Genomic DNA, 13,376 nt, shown 5'->3' with positions numbered 1-13,376 from the left:
AAGAGCTGTTCAGAGTTTGAAAGAATCGCCCACCGAGGAGTCAATAACCTCGATGGAAAAGTGAGCTGACCCACGGCCAAGGGACCGGACTCAGCATCACCAGGGACCCAAGAGCCAACATCGTGTTACCCCTGACGCAACCCATTCAGAAAAACACCCAGGGACCTAGGTAGAGAGGTAATACTCCTGGCAGACAACACCTGTTTAACCTGAATCTAACTGTGTGGCAGCGCTCAGGCAATTTCAAATTGGGGGGCATTCTCCAAAACCACTGGCTTGGGCCCTTCAAAAAGGTCCGTGACGTTACAGGTGAAAAGGCAGCGAAATTGTCCTAGACTTAAGACGGCTAAAGAGACGTGATATTTAAATTCTATGTGCAATTTCGCACTGGATTCTGAGTTGAGGGAACATTACTGGGACAATTAGAGCAATTTCAATTATGATACTTCTGCACCTCAAACTTTACGACTACAATAGTTCTCCAGGATTAAACAATTTGTAAAGTCAGCGCTGCTCCTGTCAGAGACCAGAGATCCACATCAGAGGGGTGAGGACACACCACAGAAGGCTTAATGTCCATGTAATTTCCTACATGTTAGTAATTATGAGAAAAAAGGTACAAATGTTTGTAACCATGATCTAATGCCATTTAAAAATGAAATTTAGCGTAATTTTTAAATTAAACACTGAAGTGACACTAGCAAAATTCATCAGAATGGGACTAGTTTTTAACCACATGGTACCATCAAAGTCATGGCTACATTTGTTACATAGAACATACAGAAACCTATCTTGATGGCAGCATAAAGTCAAAACTTTAACTCTACAGTAAAATTTTAGTGTGTTTTTATACAAAAGAACTTAAAAATTACCTTCAGAAAATCATGCAAGTGTTTAAGGACACCTATCCTGACTTCATCGAGATCTTTTAAAAATCCATTAAAAATTGGAACCAGATCTGCAGCTGTCAACTGATCTCCAAGGATGACTGCAAGTTCGTGGATGGAGAAGGCTAAGGTCCTTCGAACTTTCCACTGCAGAAATAAAGACAACTGCGTGAGTAAGCTGATCACAAAGTCTTGGTACTTTAACTTTTGCACAATGCATGAAGGTTAATTTATTATATCTGAATGTTATTAATCTCAAGTTAAATCAGAATAAAACAGTAATAATAGATACCAAGTTTTAAATGCCTACTTTCTATCAAAAACTGGCAGAAAAATGCAAAATCCCTGCACAGTATATATCATCCCCCTTTCACTTAGGAAGGAAAAAAATGCTTGGAGATCACTGGTGGTGAAGCCTGTGTAGCTCACGGAGCACTGGATGCCCAATTTCCTGGCGTCCCACACGGATCGAAGGCTGGCTGGTGTGCCTCTCCCTGCACTGGCCCTCCCGACTCTGCACAGACTATCCTGGATTAAAAACAACCACAAAACTCGTTTTAAAGAACTGGCAATTTAAAGAGATACAAGATTGGGAAAATCTCTTGCGGGCAGCCCTGGAAAAGAACACCGCAACAGAAATGTGCTCCATTTACAGAAGACTTTCTATGTCAAAAACATCTTTTTCTTCATGTGGCCTTAATTTAAAAAATTTTACTTTGCTATTCAGTTTAAAACTTTATCTGCTGAGAAGCTGTTTAGAACAAAGGCTTTATCCCCGCCCCAAACACAAGAACCTGTTCTTGAGATAAAATGCTGTACCCATGTTCAATGTATCAAATGGAAGAAGGCAGGATGTTCGGATAAGCCCTGCCCCTCCAGAGCCGTCCCCGTCACCAGCAGCTCCGAGAGTCCACAGAATAAAGGTGGAAAGCCGCTCATACAGAGGGTGAAACACTCGCTGGTCCCCGGCCGTGTGTCCCACGCCCAGTTCCACCCCTGAGGGCTGAGCAGGGATCAGCTTCTCCAGAGGTCGGAGGAGGGACTTAAACTATGTTCCCAAGGGGACTCTCGACTTCCAACTTGCCGAGTCAACTGAGACACCGAGGGATAACCATTCACAACTCAGTATAAATTAGTCTCAGCAGATGCCATCGAATAACTGAGATGAAGGTTGCTGAAGGAAAAGGGACTTGGGTGTATGGAAGCCAGACCCAAGGGCGGGGGGATGAAGTTGGCAAAGCCTGGGAAAACAGCCACAAAAAGCCACAAACGACCAAGGGTCAATGTTTCCCACTTCTCGTTTCTCAAACGGGTGGTGGTGGTGAGCACACGTGTGCACAAACGGGCACGCACACACCCATCAACCTTCTCCCACCCACACTGTGCCACCCGCTGGGCCCAGACCTCGGCAGCCCTAACACGACTGCAGTTCTGCTAAGGTTGAAAAATATCAGGGAGGAAGCATTTATAACACTGTTTCTGGGGTAAAGTGAAAACCCTATATTCTCAAGAATTAATCTGCACGTAAACTTTAGACAACAGCACCTTTGAGTTAGGAACCTCAGCCAGTCAAACGGGAAGCTAATTCTAGCACTTCAGACAAAAAAGGAGAGAGGCTGCTGAGGTGGAGGGAGGAGCCTGGACCCACTGGGGAGTGCTCTGGTGTCACCGGCAAGCTCTCTGCACGCGAGGGAACGTGGACAGGGCCCCCGCACCTGCATGTCGGAGGCCAGCGTCTCGTAGGTCTCGCGCAGGCAGTGCCAGTTCTGCCGGCCCAGCGTCAGTGCCACGCCCGGCAGGCTGTATGCGCAGTGCTTGGCGATCTCCGTGTCCACTGTCTGCGCCCGGGAGGGGTCGGTCATGGAGAGATACTGATCCAGCAGGGCCTGGGGCACAACGTCCTAACCAAGAGAGAGTGCAGACTTTGTAAATTAGGCACACTTGCACGTCATATAGTAGTGAAAAACCAATCTCCAAGTTTCAGGTTTCCAATAACTGAAAAGCGATAAGAAAACACGCTAAGGGAGATACATGTATAAGTGAATAAAAGCAGCTTCAAGGAGGAAAACAACAAACAAGATCTTAAAACAGAAAACAGCTTAGAGGATGATGAGAGCTGCTTACTAAATTTAAGAGATACATTAAAAATAAGACCAGCACCTTTCAGTGCTGGCACAGATTACAGAGTCTGGGGTAACCTACTGAATGAGGCTAACCTAGTGGATGAGGCTGACCTAGCAGATGAGGCTAAGCAGGCCCTCTTCTGCACTGTCACCAACAAGGATCTTAAAACGACAACAACCACCACCTTTGGATGGAAATTTAGCAATTATCTATAGAAACTTAAAGGGTACATACCTCTAACCACTTGTATAAATGCGAGGACAAGAAGAACATATCTACGATCTTGCTTATGTATGCGAAATATAGCTTTGGAAGGAGCTACAAAATAAAGATAAAACTGGCTGCTTTGGGGGAAAAGCAAAGGTGCTGGAGAAGAAAAGCTGAGAAGGAAGCTGAATTCTGAACTTTGTAAACGCATTATCTATTTTTAAAAAATAAAATGGAAATTCACTAAAGGAATGAGACAATCTGTATGCACTGCCTTAAAAAAGCATGTTTTAAAACACTATGAATACCAACTCCATTTTTAATAAATAGAACAAACAAAAACAAAGGAGTCACCCCCTCTAACCTAGGCAATCTACTTATAATAATGCACAGACAGTCCCAGGAGCAAAGCACAGGCATGATCACGATGAACGTGGCTTTACTTGTAATATCACAGCACACCTACACCTGGACGCCCGTCCCAGCCCTGCTTACGCGGGGCCGCGTGGGTGCTGTGCTGGGGGGGCACGTGTTGGCATTGGGAAATCCACGATCAACCTAAGCTTACAAATATGGTCAACAACTGTTAGTGATATTTACAGGAGACACATCTTCATATCCTCTACTGATCTTGGAAATATATTTATATTTGTTTGGAATTTAGTGTTAATAAGTAATTCACAAAATATTAGGACAACAGAATAAAACCTCATTTGCTTATAAGGCATTAAATTGTCAATTTTATCCACCAGATACCCAAACTCTAAAAGACATCTAACAAATGTCTCAAAGTTAATATAATTAAGTTTATAAACATAATGCAGAAGGAAGTTTTTAAAATCTCACTCAATATCTATTATACCTTATTTTAGGTACAACTTTAAAAAGTTGTTGTAAGTTTTCCAGCAGATATTAATTAGAAAAATCAGGGGGGACGGGGGGGGGGATTCTGTGCTCCTGTGCAAAGAGCTCCAAGACATGACTCTTTAAAAAAGAAAAGAAAAAAGAAAGACAGGCATCACCAGATTCCAACGACCCCACAGGTAAAGCCTCCGATTCGAGTCACCCTGCCAGCCGACAGCACTTTACAGCGGCTCTGGGCCGTACTCCCACATTCTCCTCTCTGAAGTCAAGCTCTACCTTACAATCCTTGGCAACTCAGGCATGAAGACCCAGGCGTGACGGCCTGGCTCTATGGGTCTTTGAAAGAGAAAGGTGCACACCGACGCGCGGGCGCGTCCGCCTAGGCGCACTGAGGAAATACCAGAGGACCCATGGTCGTGGTCACCCTGGAGGGGAAGGGGTCACAGGTGTGAAAAGAGGAAGATTTCTGCTTATATTTTACTCGACCGCTTGAATTTTCTTATCAGAAGTATGATATATCAGCCCTCATTTTCAAAACATTATCAGAAGGGCCAAATTTGGTGAGAAATGGGTTTAAAAGTGGACTTAACAACACCCACACAAAGTAAAGAGTTTTGGGTCACCTACCTGCACTTTAGCTCTCCTTTCCTCATCGGGGCTAAAACCACCACTGGTGCCCGAGTCTGAATCATCATGAATATAGCGAAGGGCGGACTCCATATTCTGTTGGGAGAGAACGGTCACTTAAAGAACTGCCCTGTCTGTGAGTTCCCTTCATTTAAACTATCTTACTAAGTTACTCACCTTTCAAGGCCACCAAAAGATAAGAATACGTACAAATTCTTCATGCTTTTAAACATTTATAAACAGACCTAAGACCTCATAAGAACTCCCCTGCCTTAAATCAAACTTTCAGAATAGGTTGCTAAAGGTATGAAAATAAATTCCAGAACAAATGTAATTAAAAAGTAAATTTAGAAGTAATTTTGAAAAGGTCCCAATATCTAAAATTAGCTATCAATAAAACAGTATTTAGAGGTTGCTTCAGGCAACTGTTGTGTGGTATGTCATACACAGTTTTTCTTCTACTATTTCTATTCCTGGCTATTTCTAATTTCACAGATATACTGGGCTGGCCCAAAAGTTCATTCGGGGTTGTCATGCGATGTTACAGGAAAACCCAAACCAACTTTCTGGCCGACCCAATACGTTTTTAACAGCCCCCGCCAACCCCAAAATGAAAACAAAACACTTTCTAAAACTCAGATAAAGTACTGAAATCTCCGATGATGCTAAGGGGTCAGGGTTGCATTCTGAAGCCCTGGTTTTACGCAAGATTTCTAACTATACTGGGTGTCATCTAACAGAAAACAAGCCAGGAATCCACCGGGGCCCTGGGACCCCCGTGCCCCCATGCGTATGAGGCCCCCCCCTCCCTGAGCTCAGCGTCCAGGCCGCCCTGACCCGAGACCACCTGCCTCTGGCCACCAGCATGTGTTCCTTCTCCCGCCGACACACACAAGGGATGAGAACTACTGACACCGCGTGGTGCTGGCTTGGTGGGGGGTCGGGGGGTTCGGGAAGGACGGTGCAGGACACAGGCAGGCGGGCTGGTCACAGTACCCACCCGCACACTCCAGGGTCCAGATTATCCCGCAACACGGCCTCAAGTCCCGATCTTCCGCTCAGAATACTGTGCTGCTCGCTGCAGTGAAATGGTCCCATCAGAAACAAAGCACCCCTCCAAAAAGAAAAGGGAAGAGTTACTCACTCTTGATAAAGGGCTTTGTCTCCAGTAAGATTATTTCACTGCAGTGAGCCACACCCACACTGAAGCTGCGGAGTGGTCATGTAGACAGTCCCGGGGCTGACTATTAACTCCAAGCTCTGGACATGACACTCATGTCACAGAGACAGGATGTGGTGACGATGACTTTTACTTCATGCAGAAGGGAGATGGAGAAAACCAGCGACAGACAGGACGTGGTAACTGGGCCGTGACGAGCACCACGGCCGCCCCGCGAACGGCGCCGGGGCCACCCAGCTCACTGTGCACGCCCTGCGGAGCCCTCACCTCGACGGCCTCGCTCGTCAAAGGCCCGGCGGTGCCGTGGTCAAGTCTGCAGCCAAGGAGCTCATCCTGCGGGGCCCTCCGGGCAGCCTCGCTGGCCTCGTCGCAGGTGTCCAGGCTGGAGGCGCGCAGGGCAGCGGCCAGCACGTCCACCTGCGCTGTGGGCGGAACGACAGGCCTGTGAGCGCGGGGCCGCGGGTGCCTGGGCTCTCCCTGTGCAGGGTTATGGGATCAATGAGACGCAGTGCTTTTGGGACACTGCCATCGAAAAGCTGGAAAAAACCTCTACTGTGGTCAATCATTAGTTCTCCGAGGGAAAAAGTAGAAAACTAATATGCTTTCATGAGATTAAAAACGTTTATTACCCACTACTGTACATTATTCTGCGTTAGTATGAAAAGAGAGATGCTATCTAGTCAATTTCAGGGTCAGTGAACTATGTTTTGGGAACGCATGAGCGGGACTGGCGAGGCTTACTTACTAAGCTATCTTAGCAGGAGAGCAGTCACACAGACCCTGCCAACATAAAACAATGGGAATTACAAAGATTTCTGTGGCTGTTACATTTAAACATCTCACATCTCATTCCGGTTTATTTTACTTTTCTCTAATTCTTTTTGAAAGTGAAATTAGTGACTTGTCCCAAACACAGGGATCCCAAACAAGCACTGTCTCACTCGCAGGAAACCAAAGTGACAGATAACCAAGCAGCAGCCCTGAAGTCTGGCAAATGGCACTGTCTACGTTTTGAGTTACATCTTCTTTATAAAAGTCATTCAAAGTGAAGATAAAGCATTCTTCCTTCCCCCCAGAACAAATGAGGAATTTAGCAAAAAGAAATTGTTTAGCATTACTTCAAGTAACAATCCACCTGGATGCTCAAAATATACGAATTTATAAAGTTTAGCTGCAAGTTTATTTAGTACAAAGATTAGAAAGTGTGCTCCCACTCTACTTAAAGATTATTAAAAAGCAATCAGTATTTTAGCATTTATAAAATTCTAGTTAAGTATACAAGGTACCCAGCAAGAGAGACACAAGAAACATACAGGATGATGACCTAACTGAATAGATTAAACTGAAGGTGTCTAATCATGAAAAGTTACTCACGGAAAGCATCCTCATTCTTTTGGGGATTTCAGCTGCAATTTGTACTAATCCTTTACTCACTTCAGCTCCCCTTTTAGAATCCTCCAAATTTCCACAATGAAATCACAACAGAACTAAAGGAGGCTGACGGCCCGGAACATGCTTTCTGCCCCTGTAGACGCAGGCGGGGGGTGTGAGGGTGGGCTCCCTCATGCATCGCGACCTGTTCCTGGGAAGCCTTTCACAGAGCACGCCTCACACAGGCCACCAACCCGAGTAAACGACAGCCTCCTCCTTGTCTATGTTACTCTGTACCTTTAGGTTTGTACGTTCACAAAAGTTTCAGTGAGTCACACTGAGGTTACCTCCTTCAAAAGACTGGTACAAAGGTCACGAGGACAACCTCATGCCCACTCATGGAGAGCCCGTGGCCCCGGAGAACCCAGGCTTGCCTGAGACTCGGCGGGTGGCTCACCACGACCAGCGGAAGGAAACTGAAGCACAGGCCTTCACCACGTCTGCGTTTTCCTCACGATGCGGGCGGAAACCCCAGGATCAGAGCCCACGCAGTCCCTGGTGACTTGCGCTCAGAATCGGGGACAGCGTGGAACGTGGAATTTCCTGCTCGCGCCCTGAAGCGCTGGTCTGGCTGAGCTCACCCCTTCCATCTCTGACTCTCGCACACCGTCCTGGAGGTCAGTCACAAGTTCCTAACAATTTCTTGCTTACAATCAATGAACAATACGATTTTGTGGACCACAACTGCCCAGTGGACCTAGTTATTCCACTGGCCCCAACGAAACTGGAGAGAGCTCTGCACTTGCTGGCCTGGCCCGCTTCCCCTCTGCAGTCTGTGAACTGGCCATGGCCAATCAAACCGGCACCGGTCACTATTCAGCCGTGGCTCAATCCTGAATGAGTCTGGTGATGCCACACGCCAGGGAGTTTGGAAAAGGGGCCCTCTCACACCTTCTTCCCATTTTACTACCGCCCTTCTGTCCTTCCACGTAGGATCTACTTCTGTTCCACAGCCGAGAAAGGGCCTTCTTTTTCTGACAGGAACATCTCATTCTAGTTCCTGGAAACGCTTAAGTTTTTTGATTAGAGACTCACAAAGAAAAAAGAAATTAATCTATCAATGCTTCAAAGAAGGTAAGAGTTAAATTGGTAAGACTGTGAAGCAAAGGCTGCCTTAGAGAAAAAAAAAATCCCAACGCTTGCTCGTCTCCCATGACATTCCCACCAAACAGCACAGACAGGAACGAGGGACCCAGCGGCTTGTGAGAGCAGAACTCGACTCTGAGGGTCCGCCTCCCCCTGACGTTCCCCGGCCCCCAGTCAAGAACACACACACGCAACATAACTAGCTGAGTCCCTGGCCAGCACTCAGTTTCCAATTTGGGGTTAATTCTGCCTTTCAAAAAGGTAGACATTCTCTGACACACTGCTCACAACCGCAGACTAGAAAAGAAAAAGCACCCACAGTTAAGGTACACCCTTCAAAAACCCAAAACACCTTCTAATCGTATGAAAAGTCAGAAATAGCTACTACAATTAACACGGGTTCAATATGCCCTCAGATGCTCAGGAATTCTGCAGCCGAAGCCCTCCCGCCCCCAACCCTGCCCACCGATGTTTTGCTGCAGAACATCTGACACAGGCAGTTTACACACTAAGTGTCTCACCCTCTGTGCTCTCTGAGGCTGGGATTTCTGTCTGGTCTGCTGCTGGTATATATTCACTGCCTGGAAGAGTAGCTGGCACATAATAGGTGCTCGATAAGTGATGCTGGATGAATCAGTCAATCAATGAATATGTTACAAAAGTATCAACATTATGGACAGAAAGAACAACATGACAAATTTAAATTGTAACAGGTGTTAAGAGCTGAATTAGAAAGAGAACTGATTAAATCATAATATAGTATGACTACTAAAATCTCAATTGCAGCCTGTAAAGTTTAAGTCAAACAGTGTTAGTCACCTTCTGAAACACAAAGTCGTATCCTGAAACTCATGTGTCCATGTAGGGCTTTTAAAAAAGCAAACTATGCATATTACTTTCAGCTTATTTGTAAAAAAAAAAAAGAATTTAAAGTAGCTTATTTAGTATTTCCATTAATATTTAGCAGGTGTCTACTACGCGTCAGAGTACTGACTAGCAGGGGTGTGCAGGGAGAGCTCCCAGAACGGGCCACAGGCCAGTTAGGAGCCCTTCTTCCATAAAGGTTAAGGAGCGTACAAAAATCAAAATGTGAGAGTTACTGAAGTTTGATCGACCGAACAAAACTTAAGTTGACAAAATAATAAAATTTATCTCAACAGAAAGCAGAAACCTGTAAAGACAACATTTATCAAGAGCTGACCACCCCAAGATGTGCACGTCTGAGGTGTAATTCTGTCTCCGTCCTCCTCATCTGGGGTGGAAGGGAGACGGCAAAGGCAAGATTCTGATGAAGATTCTAATTTGTCAAACAAAACCAAACCTCAGTATTTGCTACATCACCAGGTTGTCATAAAATGCAGAATTCTGGGCTCAAGGGGGTAAAAATCAAGGGCAGGAGCCACAATGAGGAACTAGCGAGAGTAGTAAAGCTGTGAGGTTTTCAGAGAAAATAATCCACCGCGAGGGAGAGAAAATAGGACAGTCTACGGAAAACACTCATAAGGAGGAGGAATGAACTACTGGTCCACGAATGGCGAGGATAAATTGCAGACACAGACTCAAAAGAGGCTCACAGCGCCCGATACTATTCACAGCATTCTGGAAAAGGTGACTGTCTGCCAGTTAAATTAAAATAACTTTCAACCATCAAGGATATGAATTTGCCTTTAATCAAACAAATCATTCAGTTTTTCTCCAAGCATAAAATTATCATAGGAAATCTTTAAAAATCATGATACGTTAAAGCCAAATAAAGATAACTGCTAATATCACCTCCACTGATGAAATTTTCCAAGTTTAAACACAACAAGGTTTTGCGTGTTTTAGAAGGACACTGAAGGTTTTGCTTTGCCTGCTTTAAAAATAGGTATTTTGCTAACATTGAGCAAACTGACAGTTTAGAAATTTTAGCTTCTAGAATGAACAAGGAAAAAAAAATCCACAAAGTGATAAAGGATCTGAAGACTTGCAGTTTGGGGATTTTTCAAAATTGTTTTTTGTTTTACGGTAACATTTCAGATTTCACTGGTTAGCATGCTCAGTAGGAGCTCTGATGTTGCTGGCATCAGGTTCCTACCCCCGGACCGTAAACCACCCCCTGGCCCCGGCAGGCAGAGTGAGGTGGCCTGGGACCCCGTTCCCACACTCCTGTTCCACTGAGTGAGAGCAACTTATTATTTTTACACACAACAACCTTCAAGGCTGCCGTTCATAATGGCAGAATCTAGGTGACACAAGTGTAACCCAACGGAACAAGGTTCAAACTGAGAAACAAAGACACCAGCAGGACCCTCGCAAATGCCCACAGCTCTTAAAACATCACGTTCCATAGGAAGATACGTATCTTTGTCCACTGCTAACAGACTACAGTCTTTCTGTAAAACACAGCACTGCATCTGCTGTTTATAAAAAGGTTTATGAGATCCAGAGCAGAAGAGTTAAGGCAGGACTCAAGGGTTAAAATTGTAAAAACAGTGAGTGAGTGTCAACAAGTCAGAGAGCAATTTGTGAACCAACACATCTGTTACATGCTACACTTAGGAACACAGTGATGGGCTCATCTGAAATTATTTCCTAAAATTCAGACTAACCACATTTATCCAGGTAAGAATACATGATGACAATGGTCAAAATGGATTTTTAAAAGGCAATTTTTCTGGGGAAAAAGTCAGAAAATAACATTTTTTATCAACTCCCATACCTTTCACGTCGGGATCGTCAATGTGTGGCTCCAGATTTTCTATCATCTCTTCCAGTTCCTTTCTGGTGGCCATGGTGATGTTTGCAGAAGCCGGGGCGGTGGCTTCAGGCGTTCCCTCCAGCCCCTCGGGGCCGAGTTTGTTCCCAGAGCCCTGCTCCAGCTCCACATCTAGATCTATTTCGGGAAGAGGAGTCCTCCAGAAGTGGAAGGAGTTGTACAACTCCTGATCCAGGGGAGCTGAGTCCTGCGCACTGGCGCCCACCTCCAACCGAGAGGCAGACCTGCAGGTGCCGGGCTTTTTAGCATCCTCATTACTAGCTGCCTCCTGATGAGGCTCTGAGGACAAAGGACAAGGTAATGAGCTGTCTCCTGGAGGCTTCCTAGGGCTTTCAGCACCGATGTCCGGGTCCAGCGCACCTTCCAGTTTGACACTGGAATTACAAACAGTGGGGTCTGTAGGAACATCCTCTGGCCTGATCTGTGCATCCTCTGGGACTTCTTCATCTCTGGTCCTTTTATTGTTTTATTTGGGAAAAAGAAAGTGAAAGTATAAAAATAATTACTGAAAAAACACCAATGAAAGATACTACATAAAGCATTTAACAGGTATTAAAAATTACAAATTATCCATACAAATTCAGTAGTTTATTTATATTACTGATAATGCTTCTTTTTCCATCAGTTGTTCTGTGCTCAGAGATGTAAACATCTGTTAATTCTAGATATTAAAGTATTATGTTAACAGTTGGAGGAGATAACATTTAAGAACCCCGGGATTCTATAATACCATGCTAATTTCAATAATAAAAATAACTAAAAAGAAATAGTAAGAAGATAAATTCTCACAATGCATTTTAAGCTAAATACATAGTAAAATTTATCTGAGTTTTAGGAGTATGGTATTGCCACTGTGCTCCAATGACCTATCAAAAAGCTGAGAATTAAAACCTCCTTGCTTACACAGAAAAAAAAAACAACTTATCTGAGTTTTAGGAGTATGGTATTGCCACTGTGCTCCAATGACCTATCAAAAAGCTGAGAATTAAAACCTCCTTGCTTACACAGAAAAAAAAAAACAACCCTCTACACAGCATTAGAAAAGATCCTTATTTACTATCTTGCAAAATACATTAAAGTCCAATTAAGTCTAAATAGTTATTTTTATTCCTTCCACACTTTCAGCTCTACTCCCAAAAGTTTTCCTCCCTGCAGCCATGACTTAATTGACAGAGAGGTGGTACAAGCCCCGGGGCCACAGCCCATGGGTCACCTCCATCCACCACCTACGCTGAGGCTCTACGGCCCCTCAGAGTTCATCTGACTCAATTACCCTTAACAAACGCATGCTGAGCACCTACTAGGAGCCAGGGAGCGACACTGGTGGTGAGGGTTCCTATGTAAATGAGAGGCAGCTGCTGCTCCTGAGATTAGCATCAGAGGCAAACGCTTCCTGCAGAGTGGTAAGGAGGGAGCAAGCACACTGAGCTTGGAGGCAGATGCGCCAGCTGCAAGGAAAGGCTTTCCAGGGAATGACAGGAGCCGTGGGTGGAGCAACCAACACGTGCTTAGGAGGCTAAGGGAAAACCACACTCAGGCAGCATATGCAAAGGCAGGGGTGACAGGAGAGGTGCCACACCTTCAGGAAATGGCGATGAGTTTACGACGGCTCAGAGAGGGAACCGATGGAAAAGTGAAAAGTTGGCGGAGCCACTGCGCCCCACACTAAACACCTCTGGAACGTACCCTAGAGTACAGAAGACAAGGCAGGGGTGAAGAGAGTTACATTTTGAGATGCGTTCTTTCAGAAAGGCCACCCGGAAGCAGGACAGGAAGCACGCTGGAGGTGCGCCAGGCGGCAGGGAGTGCAGCAGAGCAGGTGAGGAGAGGCAGGGATGCTCTTCTGAACAGGGCGGCGTGTCGGGGCTACAGAAGATGGCAACACACTCAAATGACGCCAACGCCAATACGACTGCTCACTTCCCGCTCGCGGGGCATAAGAAGCAAAGGGAGGAACCTGTGAAGATTTCCAGATTTCTGGCCCGAGCGACTGAACAGGTGCTGGTGGCACCGACTGCAAGTGAAAAACACCAGGGCAGTTTGAGGAGGGGGCTTCAGTCTGGATGGGCTGAGTCGGGATCTACGTGGAATTCCAGGTGCTGACGTCCCCGGGAAACTGGTCAGAGCCCAGACAGACTGGAGGGCACCTCAGAAGGACTGGCCTGCATATGTGTCATGACAGTCGTGCAGAGTGACAAAGAGCACGGCATTC

At 45.5% G+C, this 13,376-nt stretch overlaps 1 protein-coding gene across 1 annotated transcript in view; it reads right to left on the bottom strand.

Annotated features, from left to right (window-relative positions):
- Positions 1-13,376, bottom strand: part of PPP4R1 (protein phosphatase 4 regulatory subunit 1) — a 58,643-nt gene that overhangs the window by 13,847 nt on the left and 31,420 nt on the right. The window contains exons 10-14 of the mRNA XM_007458455.1: positions 11,108-11,619; positions 6,157-6,311; positions 4,710-4,805; positions 2,603-2,788; positions 873-1,034 (exon numbers count right to left, since the gene is read on the bottom strand). Coding sequence (XP_007458517.1) covers positions 873-1,034; positions 2,603-2,788; positions 4,710-4,805; positions 6,157-6,311; positions 11,108-11,619 — 1,111 coding nt within the window. The remainder of the gene's footprint in view (positions 1-872; positions 1,035-2,602; positions 2,789-4,709; positions 4,806-6,156; positions 6,312-11,107; positions 11,620-13,376) is intronic.

Source organism: Lipotes vexillifer, unplaced genomic scaffold (genome assembly GCF_000442215.2).
Source record: "Lipotes vexillifer unplaced genomic scaffold, Lipotes_vexillifer_v1.1 scaffold447, whole genome shotgun sequence".
Classification (NCBI taxonomy): Eukaryota; Metazoa; Chordata; class Mammalia; order Artiodactyla; family Lipotidae; genus Lipotes; species Lipotes vexillifer.
Note: the sequence above shows the minus strand (reverse complement) of the source record. Positions and strands in the feature narration are given on the sequence as shown.